Raw genomic sequence first — 19,249 nt, forward strand, 5'->3', positions numbered from 1 at the left:
AGAATGGCGTGAACCTGGGAGGCGGAACTTGCAGAGCCCAGATCACGCCACGGCACTCCAGCCTGGGTGACAGAGGAAGACCCTGCCTCAGAAAAAAAGAAAAAAAAAGAGGGCAGATGTAGCATATCCAGTGATGAGCATGTCAGTGTCAGTCTGGGACTGTGGGAGGCGGAGGGTGCAGTGAGCCCAGATCGCATCATTGTATCCAGCCTGGGTGACAGAGGGAGACTCCATCTTGAAAAAATTTTAAAAAGACAAATCAAATTCCCTGACCTCCAGTCAAATGTATTTCTCCTTCATCATGAGCCCCTCAGAGAAACAATTAACAAATTTATTTTTTCACTCACTCAGCCCCTTTTTCTAAATGCCAATTGAGTATCAAAATTTTTTCTTGTCTACTCAGCCCACTGAAGTCACAATAAAATAATGAAAGTAGCCTGTGACTCAGCAAGTTTAATCACACAGAATGTTTATATCTTGGCAAATAATACAGTCAACACATTTATACGTGTCATATTTCTTTTTTTTGCATTTTTAGTAGAGTTGGGGTTTCACCATGTTGGCCAGGCTGGTCTCGAACTTCTGACCTCGTGATCCACCCACCTTGGCCTCCCAAAATGCTGGGATTACAGATGTGAGCCACCGCGCCCAGCCACATGTCATGTCAACCTCCACTTTTTAAAGCTTTTTGTCTACAGTAACCATTTGAAGAACAGGAAAGAAAAAAGCAGTAATTAATGTTCTAGAGTATATTATAGGCAGGGAGACAGTACTGGCTGTCTACTCTTCAGGGTTCCCATCTTCAGCCTGTCCAATGGAACCTGGATTGTTCAGATGCTGGGAGCATTTGTGCTTCCTGGTTCCCTCTCTAATCCCTGGGATGCATGTGCTGACTAATCTAAGCAGCCAAGGCATGGGCCTGGACCAGCGGCATCCACATTGCCTGGAAACAGGTTAGAAATGATCAGCTTAGGCCCCCTCCAGGGCTGCTGGACCAGAAACCCTGGGGCCCAGGAACCTGTGTTTCATCTAACTCTCTGGATAACGCTGATGCATCTCATGTCGAGAACCTTGGTCTAACTAGGGGTGTCGAAAGTTTTAGCTTCCCTGGGCCACATTAGAGGAAGAAGAATTGTCTTGGGCCTCATATAAAATACACTAACGACAGCTGATGAGTTAAAAAATAAATAAAAATTTAAAAAATAAAAATCTCAAAAAAAAATCTCATGATGTTCGAAAGTTTCTGAATTTGGGTTGTGGCACATTCAAAGCCATCCCAGGCTGCTACAGTTTGGACAAGCTTGATCTAAACGAATCACAGCAATTCTGCTCCCTTTGCCAACTACTGGATTAGGCTGGGCAACTGTGACCAATGAGGGCTGAGAGGAAGTCTCCCAGGAGGCCTCCAGGAATGCTTTACTCATTCGCCTACAGAAAAGAATGAGAGGAAACATACATACCCCTCCTGTTTTTGGTTGAGATATGGTCATGTCTTCGTGTGACAGATACTTGGAACTGTAGCAGCAATCTTTTAACCATTAGGTGAGAAACCCAAAGACCAAGCCACTACGTCAAGGATGGCAGAAGGAAAGGGCCTGAAAGAGCATGGGTTCCTGGCGACCTTGGTGAGCCACCGAGTATTCCTAAAAATACCCAATCTCCAGACTCCTCTTTAAATAATGTATTTTTTTTAAATCCCGCGTGTAAGCTATTTTCGGCTTCTGTTAACTCGCAATTCTGACTGTAACATATTTGTTTTCTTGTCAAGTCAAGCCTCAAAATAGTAAAAACAACATAATCTCATTTTTATGTTATATAACTTTATACATATTATATATAACTGTGTATTGTAAATTAAATGTTTTCTTCTATTATCTAATATTTTAATGGGAAGTATTTTGGAAAGAATGAATCTATAACTTTATTAAGTGAAAGTACAAAGAACTTTTAGAATGGTGTTATTAAAATTATATTCTGGTTTTAGCTTTTATTAACTAGCTGTGGGATCTTGAACAAATCACTGAACAGATTTAGGCCTCAATTTTCTAACCTACAGAAGGAAAGGGTTAGATCACTGATATGATCCTGTCCAATCTAAGGAACTATACTCCTAATTTAATCTTTCAAGAGCTCTTCAAGGCCTTTGTGACAAACATTCATCTTCAATGAGTTCTATCAACAAGGAATTTTTATGTGATGGCAACACTTCCTGTTATGTAACTAATTTATTAATTGTTAAGCAACTACCAACAGTTATTTCTAGACAAAGTGACACATTAGTGGTGCCCAGCTAAAAGGCTGAAAGCCCAGTGCTTGGTGTTTGCTCCTGCCAACTCCCAATTATTTATAATAGCAGAAGGATGGCATTCTGTGGGTAAACACTCTAAATCCAAGGCCTCAGACTCACTTGCTGATTTCACTTCCTTGCCATGCAAAAGTCAAAAAGTACAAAATGCAAAACAACAGACTATTATTCATACCATCCACTGGAACATCAGTTAAACGAAGATAAAGAGCAAGACGTAGTTTAAGAGGAGGCAGCTGATCACTAAATCGCAAAGCTGATTTAAAAAAACATCAGCCTCAGAATTAAAAGCAGTTTACAGTTAGTTCTGGAAAGGCAAAGGTGTCTTCCCACTCTCAATGCAACTGACACTAAAGGCATATAAAAATCCTTATCAGCGCCAGGCGCAGTGGCTCACGCCTGTAATCTCAGCACTTTAGCAGGCCAAGGCAGGCAGCATCACAAGACCAGGAGTTCAAGACCAGCCTGACCAACATGGTGAAACCCCTTCTCTACTAAAAATACAAAAATTAGCTGGGCATGGCTGGGCGCGGTGGCTCACGCCTATAACTCGAGAACTTTGGGAGGCCTAGCCGGGCAGATCATGAGGTGAGGAGATGAGACCATCCTGGCTAATGCGGTGAAACCCCGTCTCTACTAAAATACAAAAAAAATTAGCCGGGCATGGTAGCCATGCCCCTGTAATCCCAGCTACTCGGGAGGCCGAGGCAGGAGAATTGCTTGAACCCTGGAGGCAGAGGTTGCAGTGAGCCAAGATCGCACCACTGCACTCCAGCCTGGGTGACAGAGTGAGACTCCATTTCAAAATAAAAATTCTTACCAGCTGAATTATCAAGTAGACAGTATTTTCAGTGTAACATATTTTAAGACGTCTTAAAGCATTAGATGTCAAAAAGCTTTCCAACGGAAAAAAGAGGCACAACTTTGTTCTACTTTTCAGAGGGTAGCTACTAGAATGAAAATACTACTGGTTACTAAAACAGGCTACCAACACCTGTGCCAACACAACCAGAGGGCTGACAACTGATGGTCAAACCAACACTTGGTCAGGCGTAGAAGGATCACTTGAGCCCAGGAGTCTGAGACCCAGCTTGGGCAACATAGTGAGACCCCATCTCTATTAAACACACACACACAGACACAGACGCGCACACACACACACTTTTTTTCTATAAAACTAGAACTACCAATACAGGTAAAATCCTATACAGTAAACATGTAATACAATGTAATACAACCACACTCATTGATGGTTACTTAACTTCCTTTTCTTTAATCAATATAATAATACTAAAACCGTATGTCCAAGCTGCACAGCTCAGACGCCAGAGTTGATGCATGACCGTCATGTAGTGATCACGCCAGGATCTACTTCCAAAAAAGGATTTGAGTCTGAAATGGAATGAACTGGCAGGACAAACTCAACTGGACAGGGCGGAAGTGGCATGCTTATACAAGATTTTCACCCTCATGCTGCTGCTTCTAGGTTCTCTGATATGCTTCAAAGGTCAGTTTAAAGATGAGTTTAACTGAGATAACTGGTCTGTTTAAGATGTGACAGCAAGAGAAACCTAGAAAAATAGCTGCTATTTGAAGACAACAGAAGCAGCATAAAGAGAGCACCTGCGGCTCAGCAGGGCAAGTATTCCGTCCGCCTACAACGCTGACTGCACTGTCAAATTCTTTAGCTATGGAGTGACAGGCAAAGGAAAGAAACAAAGCAATTCCACTTCTAGAAACTTATCCTAAGGAAAAAATTAGGAGAGTGCACCAAGAGTTAGCTTAAGGATATTCACTGCCGCTCTGGAAGAACAGCGGGTGGGTCAAATATGTTATGCTACAGCTCTCCAGAGGCGCAGCATTAAGGGAATGGAAAATAATGATGAATTCAGACATGCAATGACGTCACACTGTAAGTGCAAAAGCAGCCTACTAAGAAATATAAACTATAGACTGGGCGTGGTGGCTCACACCTGTAATCCTAACACGTTGGGAGGTCGAGGTGGCACGAGGTCAGGAGTTCGAGATCACCCTGGCCAATATGGTGAAACCCTGTCTCTACTAAAAATATACTAAATTAGCCAGGTGTGGTGGTGCACACCTGTAGTCCCAGCTATTCGGGAGGCTGAGGCAGGAAAATCGCTTGAACCCAGGAGGCAGAGGGTGCAGTGAGCTGAGATCACGCCACTGCACTCCAGCCTGGGCGATAGAGTGAGACCCCCGTCTCAAAAAAAAAAAAGAAATACAAACTATAGGATCCCATTAAAAACTCTGTATATAGGTAGAGAGAGAGATATTTATATTTATTTATAGACAGAATTCTAGAAGTATAAGAACTAATTGTGTCAAGATCATGAGTGCTTTTTTGTTTCTGTTTGTTTTGAGATGGAGTCTCGCTCTGCTACCCAGGCTACAGTGCAGTGGCATGCGATCTCGGCTCACTGCAACCTCCGCCTCCCAGGTTCAAGCAATTCTCCTGCCTTGGCCTCCCGAGTAGGTGGGACTATAGGCACACACCACCATGCCCAGCTACTTTTTTGTATTTTTAGTAGAGACGGGGATTCACTATGTTGACCAGGCTGGTCTTGAACTCCTGACCTCAGGTGATCCACCTGTCTTTCCTTCCCAAAGTGCTGGAATTACAGGTGTGAGCCACCACTCCGGGTCATGAGTGCTTTTATATTTCCTGTTTTTATTTAGCTGTAATCCGTAATTTTGCTTTTCTATGATAAACATTTATCAGTTTTATAACAGGAAAAAAATTACTGAAATGATTAATAAGCAGAGATACAGAAAGTCCTTAATATTTTCAGATATTTATTATATACTATTTTCTATAAAGGGAGAAGAAAGATTTGCTTTAACAGGTCATTTTGGCAATATGAAATAGCTTTGTTACATGGAGCTGTGATTTATAATAGTACTACAAGTAATGGAATTTCATCTACGGAAAAATTTGGACAAATACTGAAACTGTTGACATGAGAGAATAAGAGATACTTACGGCTGAGTGAAGTCACGAGTGATGAAATCAGAACTCTTGAAAAGTAGAAAGATGTCGCTGAGGGTTTTACATTTCAGAGAACTATTCATTGCTATCCAATACGCATCCTAAAGAATGAAGCACATGCTATTTAGTCCATATTCCATGTTGGCTGCTACGAATGCTCAGGCCTATAACAAAATCAATAATGCATATCACCTCAAGGGTTTAAAGAAGAAAGTCAAGTAAATGTTAGCAGCACTGTCAAATGTTAAATTATGCTTAACAGCAAAGACCACCACCATTGCATTTCAGACACTTGGTTACGAGCACTGAGATGCCAGGGTCCTCACATTTCAGCCCAGGCCTAAGTACTTCCCCATGTTTTTCTTACTGATAATAGAAGAGAGGTAAATGAAGTGTCAGAAACATTGACATTTTGGCTACAAGATTAAGGTGGTAAAGAAATAGCTTGACCAGTTACTCTCCAAGAAAAGAGATCAATCCCCACCCTTCCCGTTTCTGGGGAGTGGCAGCCAAACACCTGAACTTTGGCGGCTGGAGCTGTTACACCAACATCTATCAAATCTGAAAGAGAAGGAGGTGAGCTATTCTGAACCACTACAACTTTAAACGGTAAATGTCTCATACATAAGAACAAAAGGCGGGAAGGCAAACGCAAAGTAGGCACAAAGCTCAGTGGAACATAGCTAAAAATTTTTTGGCACGTTTCTGAAAAGGGCAGAGTATGAATTTCCTCAGAATTCTAAAACAATCAGCAACACAGGAGGTGGAAACTACCTTTTGGGAGAACACATGGTATTTCACAGCCCCAGGAAAGTGTATAGCAAAATCCGGAAGGTAAAATAGTAGAGGGAAATTAATAATAAATTCCACGGTATTTTTCCTAGAATTAGGAATATAATTAGACCCTCTGTAGGGATATGAAATGAAATAAATAGCAAAACAAAGAACATTCAAACAGTAAGAGAATTACTTATGTGTTCCTACCCTTGGGGCACTCCAGTTAAGCTTAGGAAAGACACTGCCCCCGAGGGAATTGATAGCTTCCTGGACTTGAGTGGCAAACTCAGGAAATTCTGGTGCCTACAGAGAGAGAAGAAACCATTGGGTACGTCAGTATCATCACAGTATCTATGGAAAACAAGATCAAAATCTCAAGGTTATAGCTGAGGGTGTTAAAAACAGAATTTAGAATACAAATTACTATCAGAATTTCTGAACTCAGCGAAATAAAATCAGTGATCAAGTACATTTACCAAAAAGAGAAATAAAATAATCAGCTGCTTAAATGGCATTTTCCAGACAATCAAAGCCTGCAAAGCTGAAATGACAATCACTAGGCTTCTGAGGATGTGAGGAAGGAATGAATGGTTCTCTGTACACCGACGTAAAACGAGTATTCATCAAGAGAAAAGAGACAGGTGGAATATCACCTGTACCAATACTCCAGTTGTCAGAAATAACATCCCTGCTTGAAGAGCTCGAAGCCCTTCCACTTGTAGGGAGAGTCCTAGACATACAGCATCCCCCAAAGCCACAGAGACAATGAAAAATAAACGACGTGGCAAACTATTTAAACACTGCTATTTCCAGACACGTTTTAAAACAAAACTCAAAATCTGAACCTCGGTCAAGTTAAAACGTTCTTTCCTTTTTGGATGATTTTAAAAATGCATATTTTCTATAAGCAAGTGACCAAAACATTCTGTATGTTTGTTTCAACTCAGAAGTGAATAGAAATACTGCTGCTAAACAGGAACTTAAGCCTGATGTCATTATGTCGTGTCACGATCACAGGAGCTTGTGGACATAAGCAAGAAAAAAGGTAAGTAAGAGAGGGGGAAGTGGGGCCCTCAAAAGACATAAGAAAACAAAAACATTAACAGATTCTCCACGCAGTCATTAATTTTCATTATATCCTGTAAAGAGGATTGCTGCCCCCTATAGGGCAACTATAAGTTCTGAAAAAAATCCAGTAACCAACTTCTTCCATAGGAAAAAAAAAAAAGACAGACTACATCCTGACTTAACTAAACTACACATTCAAGATTACATCAAATAGTTATGTGGATCCCCAAGATCTAACCCAGCTATGTGAGAGAAAAAACTGTGACAAGAGTCTGAGAAAAGACCAAAGAAATGCGTTTTAAAACATGGTCATATATCCCCCAAACCAAGAAACAGCTTTGAGCAAAAGGTTAGGGAAGAAAAATGAGAGCTTAAGGCCCAATTAGGCTGCCTTTCTTTCTGCTACAGATAAATCTGACCTCTAGACTGGTTAATAACAGTATCTTTTAATTACTTGATCGGCTGCCCCTCTATCTATTTTCCACTAGACGACTTCAGCTTAGACACATGAAATGAAACCAGAGTAATTTAGAGGGTTTCAGAATGAACAGCAGCACTGAGTCCTTGATTTTCCATTCATCTCTCCCCACACAAAGCAATTATGATTTATGGGAGGCCATTTCCTTATAATTGCCTGAAGCAGCTGACTTGGCTCCCCTACCGCTCTAGCCATAAACCCCACTCCTGTGAGATGGGCACTAGCAGTATTTCCTACGAATGGCATTGCTGCACAAACTTTACAACACGAAAGGATTCAACCTTCACAGATAGAGCAATTTCATTTTCCTATCCCATAAAACTTGACATCTAAGGATTACTTTATGTGCATGCCTTTTAAAAGATGTGATCAGTTCCCTCAAATCCTCAAAATTACTCAACTTTAGGATAACCTGCCATAAGAATCCTAAAACAAATTTAAATTATAGAAAGTTTATGCAGTCTGAAGTGGAAGCCTATGCACTGTTTATATACAGCACAATCTTCTAGGTTATCTGTTTTTAGCCAGGTCTGTGAGCTACTTTACAACCTGGCAAATTCTAGGTAAGTGATAGTGACATGAACTAATTCTTATGGACATGTAATTTCTATCTCATCTGGAAGAGGTCCAATTGTCTTTTCTCCCATACTGCAGGGAGGCAAAACCAGTTTTGCCTCATTTACATACCTATTTCAATATTCCTGATCTACAAATATAACTTTTCTTTGGATTCTCTTTTGAACCAGTTCTAACGTCTGGTTCCCTTATGCGTTAACTAACGTCTTCAACATGCATTAAAGAGTTTTATATGAGTCATGATTTTTGCCATTTTCTATAAATTATCTATCAAAATCTGGGAACTAACACTGACACAATAGAGATCTTATTCAAAATTTGCCAAGTGTTCTAATAACATCTTTTACAGAAAAAAAAAAAAAATTAAAACTTTTTTTCTGGTCCAGGCATCCAGTCTAGCTAGAATCATGGACTAAATCTAGTTGTCAGGTCTCTATAATCTTCTTAAATCTGTGGCAGTTCCTCTCTCTGTTGTTCTTACCATTTATGACCTTGATGTTTTTGAAAAGTTCAGGGCAACTACTCTATACAATTTCTAAAAGTTGAGTCTGTTGGATGTCTCCTCCCAAGTAGACTCAGGCTGTGCAGCTGTGACAGGTGGTGTCCTTCCCATGCATCGTATCGGGAGGCATGCATGACAGGTCTGTTCCGTCACTGTCGAGGTTAATACTGATCACTTGGCTGCCAGGTCTTTCCATGGTAACATTACTATTTTTCCTTTGCGCAAATAGTAAGTAATTTGGGTGAAGATACTTTGAGAAGATGGAAATATCTTCTTTCTCACTGTATATTCACCCACTAGTTTTAGCATCTATTCAATCAAATATTATTACCATGGTTGCCAAATAGTAATTCCTAATTCCATCATTCCTTCTACATGTATTAGTTAGTGCCTTTACTACCATAAAAACAAGCTTCCTTTTTTCCCCACTTATTTAATCACTTATGTATGTCACTATGGGATCAGCAATTCTTATTTTAGTCAATAGGTCATAATCTATTCCTATTACTACACATGGAGTATCCCTCATCCAAAATGGGTAAGACCAGAAGTGTTTTGGATTTCAGAATATTTGCATATACATAATGGGGATGGGACCCAAATCTAAACACAAAAGTCATTACGTTTCATATACACCTTATGTACATGGCCTGAAGGTAATTTCATTTTCCCTTGGGGAGGCTGAATGAGCTGGGTTATGCACATACATTGTGGCTGTCCCTGTCACATGAGGTCAGGTGTAGAATTTTCCACTTGTGGTGTCATGTCAGTGCTCGTGAAGTTTTGGGAGCTAGGCATGGTGGCACATACCTGCAGTACCTGCTACTCAGGAAGCTGAAGCAGAAGGATCACATGAGCCCAGAAGTTTGAGTGCAGTCTGGGTAACACAGTGAGACCACCCAGTCTTTTAAAAAAGTTTTGGATTTTGGAGCATTTTCGATTTTGAAGTTGGGGATTAGGAATGCTCAAACTGTATTTGTTATGATGCTCATATTTTTAGACACAAGAGCCCAAAGCTGGCTTCTGGCATCTTTTTGTCATGTCCCATCATTGTTTCAGCACTTCCATAGTTCCTGGCACAGGCTGTTGCAGGCTCATTTTTACTTTCCCAACCCAAGTCTGGAATATCTCCAAGAAGCTTCAATTTTGTTTAGTGGAGATTGGTATTTAGAAACCAAGATCAAGGCATCAGGTGTGCTCACTGCTACCAGGAATGTTATATGTCAATGATTCTAAAACTTCTTAGTGAACACAGTTTGGTAAATACACACATACACACACACACACACACACACACACACACCCCCCTTTATATTAATTGCTGTATCTATCATCTATACATATTTATTTTATTTTATTTTTTTGAGACAAAGTCTCTCTCTGTCACCCAGGCTGGAATGCAGTGGCGCAATCTTGGCTCACTGCAACCTCCACCTTCTGGGCTCAAGCAATTCTCCCGCCTCAGCCTCCTGAGTAGCTGGGATTACAGGTGACTGCCACCATGCCTGGCTAGCTTTTTGTATTTTTAGTAGAGATGGGGTTTCACCATGTTGGTCAGATGTGAGGTCACTCTTGACCTCAAGTGATCCACCCACCTTGGTCTCTCAAAGTGCTGGGATTACAGGTGTCGTCAGCCACTGCGCCAGGCCCATCTACACATATTTAAAAACGAGTTGATACTGATACTCCCCACCACTATTAAGATCCGGTCAGATACCACTTGTCCTGTCAGGCATTCTGGTGTCCTCAGCTGTAACTACTCTCTCTGATCTGACAGCACTGTCATCTCCCCCTGCCTGTGTCACCTTCCCCCTGGTTTACAAACTCCCTAATGGTGAGAATCAAATCATATTCATCTGTGTTCTTCTCACAGAATCCAGTTTAGTGCCTGAGTATGGCAGATAAGTAACATTTACATGACACGGAATGGAATTTTCATAAAATGAGAGTGATCTGAATGGCATCTGGAGTAAATGAAACATGCGAACTTTCCACTTAGGCATCTGCTGGCAGGCTTCCCTTTTTACACCTAAAGAAACATGTCAGTTTTGAGCAGCTCCACTTCTTTTTTTTTCTTCTACCCCGGCAATCATATCTCTCATTAAAATAAACAAGTATCTTCTTATTTAGAGCTAGATTAGAACAAACTCTCCCACAAAGCTGGTTTTCTATATTTCTGCCTTTACATTTACTTGTAAGGAGTTTCACTAAAAATCTTTCCCTTTTAACTCAAGGTATGAGGAGTTTCGTTCACCTATTTTTAGAAACAGAACATCTGCTTCACCCACTCCTTTAAAAATATCTTCATTTAAAAAATTTCAGGTTAACTTTCACAACGGCACTCTTATCCTAAAACACTGTGATATGCTTGATAACCTCTACATTTTTATGTAAAACACTGGTAAAAGTCACATACCTCTCTACTCTCGCTTGAAAGAAACAATAATTTTTACGCCATTTAAATATACTTGAGGCCAGGCACTGTGGCTCAGAGCTGTAATCCCAGCACTTTGGGAGGCCAAGGCGGGCCTATCACCTGAGGTCAGGAGTTCGAGTTCACCCTGGCTAACATGGTGAATCCCTGTCACTACTAAAAATACAAAAATTAGCCAGGCTTGGTGTCAGGTACCCGTAATCCTAGGTACTCAGGAGGCTGAGGCAGGAGAATAACTTGAACCTGGGAGGTGGAGGTTGCAGTGAGCGAAGATCACACCACTGCATTCCAGCCTGGGCAACAGAGCAAGACTCTGTCTCAAAAATAAACAAACAAAATAACTAACTAAATATAAATAAATACACTTGAATAAGGAAATACAGATTTTCACTTTAATTTATGTTTCAGAGATATAGGAATCTCAGAGTTTAACGTTCGGTGTAATTCCTTCTTGCAGAGCATCAGAGCTTAACAGAAATAAGTCAAGGCATCAAATATGCACTCGAAATATTTCCTTTGCAATTAAAGGGGAAAAGGGCAAATCATGTTTGCCTGCTAAATGAGGCTTCAAGTCATTTTTCAAAATAAAAACGACAGCCCACAGGAAAAATAATATATGAAATGGCAACTAACTAAGAATTTAGAGAGGTACGCACTTAAACCCTGGCGCTAACCCTTGTGTGACAGTGTGAGGCTGTCCCCACGCTGAGTCTGCTGTGCTCTTACCGTAAGCGTGGCTGTGTTCTCATCATCAGACCACTGCATGAAAAAGAGGAAAAAACAAAACATTACATTTAAATACTGCACTGGGCTTCAAACAGCAGTGCTCCATCTAAAAATTATAAATCAAATGGAGACATCTTTTCCTGAACACAGAGTATATGTGAAAATATATGTCAAAGTAAGATTCTCATGTAATTTCTCATTTTATCAGATGTAAGATAAGATCTAAAAGTCAGAACCATCTCAGAGATCATTTAAACTACAACAGTCTACAGAGCAGATTATTTTATTTGGTACCAACCTGTATTTCTTCTGCTTCATCATCACTGTCTGGCTGAGAATGTGTTGGTGGATCGTCCCTAAAAAAACACAAACAAACATCAAGAAAGAAAAGGACTTGGGTCCTGTGTGGTCCTAATTTAGGGGTACTGAGTATATGTTTTAAAATAACCTTAAAATTAGGCTAGGTGTGGTGGCTCACACCTATAATCCCAGCACTTTGGGAGGCTGAGGCAAGTGGATCGCTTGAGCTCAGGAGGTAGAGATCAGCTTGGGCAACATGGCAAAACCCTGTCTCTACAAAAAATACAGAAATTAGCTGGGCGAGGTGGCATGTACCTATAGTTCCAGCTATCTGGGGGCTGAGGTGGGAGGATCGATCACTTGAACATGGGAGGTCAAGGCTGCAGTGAGTTAAGATCATGCCACTGCACTCCAGCCTGGGTGACAACATAAAACACTGTCTCAAAAATACATAAATAAATAAACAAACAAATAAATAAATAAAACTGAAAGCCTTAAAATTGGAGAATAAGGCCAGTCATGGTGGCTCACACCTATAATTCCAGCACTTTGAGAGGCTGAGATGGGACGACTGCTTAAGCCCAGGAGTTTGAGACCAGCCTGGGTAACACAGAGACTCTGTCTTTACAAAAAATTAAAAATTAGCCAGGTGTAGAGAACACTTGTGGTCACAGCTATACAGGACACTGACGCAAAAGGATCCCTTGAGCGCAGGAGTTTGAGGCTGCAGTGACCTATGATCGCACCACTGCACTATAGCCTGGGCAAGACAACGAGACCCTGTCTCAGAAAAAGAAGAAAGAAATAAATGAGAGTACACTTGCACGAAGAGCTGACAGAATAAAACCCTTCTGTCCTGTTCTCAGGTATCATTAAAAACAAGGGCAAGAGAAAAAAACTCCATCTCTGATAATACTGAGAATCATCTAGACTCTGAAACTCAGTGTGTGAGAAAGTTCTGTCAAGAAAGGGAAGATTGAATAGGATAAGGAAAGACACCAGAAGCGAATGTCTGAAGAGCTGTCTACACAGATGATGGAACTACTCTGGGGGCAAAACCAAGAATCTTTTCTTTGCACAATGAAAACATGGTGTGCGGGCTGGTGTCAGGAATTAATTCTGGATCTAGACTGAACCACAGCAAAGGGTAAGAGAGGGGAAAATAAACAGGCACACTGTCTTTGAAGAAGACAGAAGCAAAGCAAGGTGTGGAGTCCTAATTAGGGGAAAGGAGTTGGACTGGCGGGAGCAGGGGAAAGCAAAAAGACAAGGCAGATAAGCTCTAAGTCTGCCTTTCTTCATGGTCCAGGACACACACTCCTCCTGCACAGATAACTCACTATCTTTCCATGCCCAGCTACCACTGGACCCTCAAAGGATAGAAAAAGGCAAGTGAGCTCACTGCAATACTGCACAAAGCCTTCTTCAGGGCACAACACAAATATCATCTTATAAAAATCCCCAGCAAGCCTTTGTCTCCCCACAGTCAGCTCCTTTCTTGCTGACCTGCCCATTGCACCCTTGCAACATATTTTCATACTTTCTCTAATAAATTTGCCTTTCTCTGTATCCAACTATCATGGTAAATTCTTCTTACTACCCACATCACTAGCCCCAGATAGTCGCTGATCACCTGCAACACAAGGGCTGAAAAGGGCCACCCAGCAGCTCATCTTCATTGCCTAGAGGGAATCGGAGGCTGAAAGAACTCAGAAGGAAGACTCAGAACACCACCCTGGCCCCTCTTCAACACACAAGTACAAATAACTAGCCTGGGAAGAACTCATATCATTGAGAAAAATAATCATAAGAACCAACATAGCAGTTATGCAAAAACTAAAGAAGGAAAAGGAAGGGGAAGATTCTGGTTAAACATGTGCTTTTATCTCTATGTTCCCTCTGGAAACTCTACTAAAGTGAGAGGAAAGATCCCAAGGACAATGCTAAGTGAAAAGGAATCAACCATAGAAGAAAGATGGCAACAACAGTTTGGAAAACAGAAAGTCAAGGGGAGGGATAAGTCAAGGAGCAACAGGTTAGAACTTAGAGTTATCATGGAACATGGAACTGAAGCTCTGAAGTCCATCCAGAGAGCAGTGAGACAATATCCCTCTCCTTGCCCTGCACACCCTAGCAACGAATCCTCCTTAGCCCCTTTGGTAAGCAGATTTATTTTCTGGAAAAAATGAACAAGAGGGTTCAGGTACACAACGGCCCAGACGAATACGGGGGTGAAATGCTGGACTGGACTATGGTAAGAAGTTACGCGAAAGTCAAATTGAACACTGCGACCCCTAGTCCCCTTCCTCCCACCCTGCTCCCACAACACAGACAGATTAAAAGGATTCTTCCGGGCAGAAACTGAGAAACCCCAGAGGACACACCATTATCTGGGAATCTTCCCTCAATGCTTGCTGCCTGCTGGCACCCTCAGGCATCAAGCTCCATCCAGGTACACAAAGTCTGCAAAGGTCTGTCTGTGTGTGTCCTCCTCACTCCTAAATACGAATGAAGGCCTACAATGATTAGAAAACAGAAGAAAAACTCCAAGATGAAAAGTGTTTTCAAAAAGGAGAGAAAAAAGGGGCATGGAAGAAAAAAAAGACAATAAAGGGACCAGATGAAAGATATTTTTAAAAATCATTAATACCCTCGAATATAAAAGATGTCACATCCATTAAGGGAGAAGAGGAGGCTATAAAAAAGGAACAGAGGAACTTGTAGACACTGAAAACATGACAGTTGAAATTTTAAAATTCAACAGAATGGAAAAATAATTACTTAGAATTAGAACAAAAAAGACAAGGAAAGAGAAAATAGAGAAGAAATAACAAAATTCAGAGAATTAAGCCAAAAGACCAAACACCAAAACAACAGGAGGTTCAGAAAGAGGAGCAAGAAATTAGAGGAAATTATCAAAGATTCTTTTTTAATAGCCCAAAACAGGAAAATTTAAGTCTTTAGAATGAAAGGGCTCACCATGTACTTAACACAATAAATGGAGGAAAAAAAATACCTTAAATGGGCAAAAATGGACACATTAATGCTTCCAATCTTTTTTTTTTTTTTTTTTGAGATGGAGTCTCCCTCTGTCGCCCAGGCTGGAGTGCAGTGGCCGGATCTCAGCTCACTGCAAGCTCTGCCTCCTGGGTTCACACCATTCTCCTGCCTCAGCCTCCCAAGCAGCTGGGACTACAGGCGCCGGCCACCACGCCCGGCTAATTTTTTGTATTTTTAGTAAAGACGGGGTTTCACCATGTTAGCCAGGATGGTCTTGATCTCCTGACCTTATGATCTGCCTGCCTCAGCCTCCCAAAGTGCTGGGATTACAGGCGAGAGCCATCGCGCCCAGCCACGCTTCCAATCTCTTTAGACATGCCCTTTGGCAGAGTGACTTTGCCACTCTTCCCATCTAGAAATGGCATTTATTTTCCCATTCCTCTAATTCAGACTGGCTTCAAGAGTCATTCTGGGCTGGGCGTGGTGGCTCACGCCTGTAATCCCAGGACTTTGGGAGGCTGAGGTGAGTGGAACACTTGAGGTCAGGAGTTCAGGACCAGCCGGGTCAACATGGAGAAACCCCATCTTTACTAAAAACACAAAAATTAGCCGGGCATGGTGGCGGGCACCTGTAATCCCAGCTACTTCGGAGGTTGAGGCAGGAGAATTGCTTGAACCTGGGAGGCGGAGGTTGTAGTGAGCCAAGATGGTGCAACTCAACTCCAAGAGAGAAACTCTGTCTCAAAAAACAAACAAACAAAAAATACAGTGGGCTGTGTCTTGGAAACCAGAGGGCAATTTTCTGCCACATGAAGATAAAAAACTATTCCCCATCAGGTCTAAGAGAAAAATAAAAATTTTTTCAGACATGCAAAGACCCAAAAGCTTTTCCTCCTATGCATTCTGGAGCATGTGTTCCAATAAAGCAAACTGAATAAACCAAGAGAACAATAATGTGGAATCCAAGGCACAGAAAATTTAGCACAGAAGAAAAGTCCCAAGTTGACAACCGTACACCAGACCTGCAGAACTGCCAGCTCCAACGGGAACAGGAAAATGGAAGATCGCTAAAATGAGATCTCCAGGAAAAGAAAAACGCAACTGCTAGGTTTGGAACTGTACTTGAAGGTTTAGAAAAATAGCTAAAAGACCTATGAACTGTCTATTGCAACATTTGTAAGATATTAGTGATAGACACAAAATATAAAGCACATTTTAAAAACATGATTATTGGTTCCAGGGAAAACAAAGTTATTTCAAAAAAGAAAATCATAGTACACAATGTGGCTCTGTAGTCAATGGTAATGACACGATATTGTAAACATCGACTACTGATTTAACCAAAAATTGTAAGGAAGATAAAGAGGCCAGGCATGGTGGCTCACACCTGTAATCCCAGAACTTTGGGAAGCCAAGTGGGTGTATTCCTTGAGCCCACGAGTTCAAGACCAGCCAGGGCAACATGGCGAAACCCTCTCTCTACAAAAAAGTAAAATTAGCCGGGCATGGTGGCACATGCTTGTAGTCCCAGCTACTCAGGAGGATAACATGGGAGGATTGCTTGAACCCAGAAGGAAGAGGTTGCAGTGAGTCCAGATCACACCACTGCACTCCAGCCTGGGCAACAGAGTGAGACTTTGACTCAAAAAAGATAAAAAGGCTATAACAGAGCTAAATCTTAAAACCTACAAACATCATAACGGAAAGTCAAGAAATAACATTAAAGATGGAGATAACATTAAGAAACATGAGTGTGAGTATATTAAGAAATATGAAGCTACAGGGAGTAATTCCATTCACATCTGCTGAGGGTGCACTGTGCGCTGAGTGTTTTTCAGAATAGTAGTAATCACTGGAAAGGCACACCATATCCTCCTCTGCAGATCCAGAAATTAATAATCTGGCTTATCAATCAGTCTGCTGTGACTTTGGTTAACGTGTGTCAGTTCCCCAATTTTGTTTGTTCGTTTGTTTGTTTTGAGACAGAGTCTCGCTCTGTTGCCCAGGCTGGAGCACAGTAGCACGATCTCAGCTCACTCCAACTTCCACCTCCCAGATTCAAGTGGTTCGCCAGCCTCAGCCTCCTGAGTGGCTGGGACTACAGGTGTGCACCACCACGCCCAGCTAATTTTTTTGTATTTTTAGTAGAGATGGGGTTTCACCACGTTAGCCAGGATGGTCTCAATCTCTTGACCTTGTAATCTGCCTGCCTTGGCCTCCCAAAGTGCTGGGATTACAGGCATAAGACACCGCGCCCAGCCTCATGCCCGGATATTTTTTGTATTTTTACTAGAGACGGGGTTTTGCCATGTTGGTCAGGCTGGTCTCAAACTCCTGACTTCAGGTAATCTAACAGCCTCGGCCTCCCCAAGTGCTGGCATTACAGGTGTGAGCCACCGCACTCGGCCTTCCCCAAGTTTTAATCAACTCTTGGTAATTCGTGCTTTTCCAGATTCACAAAGCTAAGAACCAGTCAAAGCTAAGAACTGTTCTATAGTGGAAATGCTAACACACTGTCAGCGTGTGAGTCCATGCCCAAGGGGCCAGCCTTTCCCTCTTCCATCTCCTTTCAAATGCCACATAACATTTTTAAATGCAGCATTATCTTCAACATGGCTTAACTAATCTTACAATATAAGATGAAATATTAAAATGTATTCTACCACTCTAAAAATCACTTATCATTTTTGTTAGTATAACAACATACATTTTGAAAAACATACTTCTTATCAATGTATTCATATAGTTCTTCAGAACTTATTGCAGTGCCTACTGTAAAGTATGACAAATTTTATTCACTGTAAAAGGTGGCAATGTATGAAAATATGCAAGTTTGGCTGGGCATGGTGGCTCACACCTGTAATCCCAGCACTTTGGGAGGCCAAGGCGGGCAGATCACGAGGTCAGGAGTTCAACACTAGAGTGGCCAACATGGTGAAACCCCATCTCTACTAAAAATACAAAAAAAATTAGCTGGGCATGGTGGTGGGCACTTGTAGTCCCAGCTACTTGGGAGGCTGAGGCAAGGGAATTGTTTGAACCCGGTAGGCAGAGGTCGCAGTAAGCCAAGATTGCGCCACTGCACTCCAGCCTGGGTGACACAGCGAGACTCTGTCTCAAAAAAAAAAAAAGTGCAAGTTTATTAGACTTGGCTTTCTAAGGTAACCCTCTGCATTCAGAGAACTAAATGGATAAAGTATAGTGCTAATATTTAGGATGCTATATTTTCTATCCTACATCTTACACAGAGCTGGCACACCAGAGCAATGGCTCTGGAGGCAGGCAAGCATAGTTTAAATATCTCAGTTCTACCACTGTCAGCCAAGAACTTTGCATCAATATGCCATCTATAAAATTGGGAAAATAGCAACTACTTCACAGAATTGTGAAGAATCAAAATATAAATCTGCCTAATGTATTTTATAATTGGCATCTACCGGTTGAGGATCCTATATCCAAAATGCTTAGGGTCAAATTGTTTTGGATTTTGCAGTATTTGCATATCTATGAGATTATCTAAGGGATGGGACCCAAGTCTAAACATAAACTCCTATGTTTGTTGCAGCACTGTTTACAATAGCTAAGATTTGGAAGCCACCTAAGTGTTCACCAACACATGAACGGATAAAGAAAATGTGGTACGTATACACAATGGAGTAGAACTCAGTCATAAAAAAGAATGAGATCCAGTTGTCTGCAATAACATGATGAAACCGGAGATCATTATGTTAAGTGAAGTCAGCCAGGCACAGGAAGACAAATATCACATTTTCACTTATCTGTGGGATCTAAAAACTAATTGAACTCATGAACACAGAGAGTAGAAGGATGGTTAGCAGAGGCTGTGAAGGGTAGTAGGGGACTGTGAGGAGGTGGGGGTTAATGGGTACCAAAAAAGGTAGAAAGAATGAGTAAGACCTACTTTTTTTTTTTTCCTTTTTTTTTTTTGAGATTGTGGGGAAAAGAAAGAGATCAGCCTGTTACTGTGTCTATATAGAAAGAAGTAGACATAAGAGACTCCATTTTGTTCTGTATTTGAGATGCTGTTAATCTGTGACCCTACCCCCAACCTT

General features: G+C 41.3%; 1 protein-coding gene across 1 annotated transcript in view; it reads right to left on the minus strand.

The window, feature by feature from the left end:
- Positions 1-19,249, minus strand: part of CDC123 (cell division cycle 123) — a 70,465-nt gene that overhangs the window by 33,886 nt on the left and 17,330 nt on the right. The window contains exons 3-6 of the mRNA XM_011974894.1: positions 12,175-12,232; positions 11,877-11,909; positions 6,300-6,395; positions 5,310-5,416 (exon numbers count right to left, since the gene is read on the minus strand). Coding sequence (XP_011830284.1) covers positions 5,310-5,416; positions 6,300-6,395; positions 11,877-11,909; positions 12,175-12,232 — 294 coding nt within the window. The remainder of the gene's footprint in view (positions 1-5,309; positions 5,417-6,299; positions 6,396-11,876; positions 11,910-12,174; positions 12,233-19,249) is intronic.

The sequence above is a fragment of the Mandrillus leucophaeus genome, unplaced genomic scaffold (assembly GCF_000951045.1).
Source record: "Mandrillus leucophaeus isolate KB7577 unplaced genomic scaffold, Mleu.le_1.0 Scaffold15, whole genome shotgun sequence".
NCBI lineage: Eukaryota > Metazoa > Chordata > Mammalia > Primates > Cercopithecidae > Mandrillus > Mandrillus leucophaeus.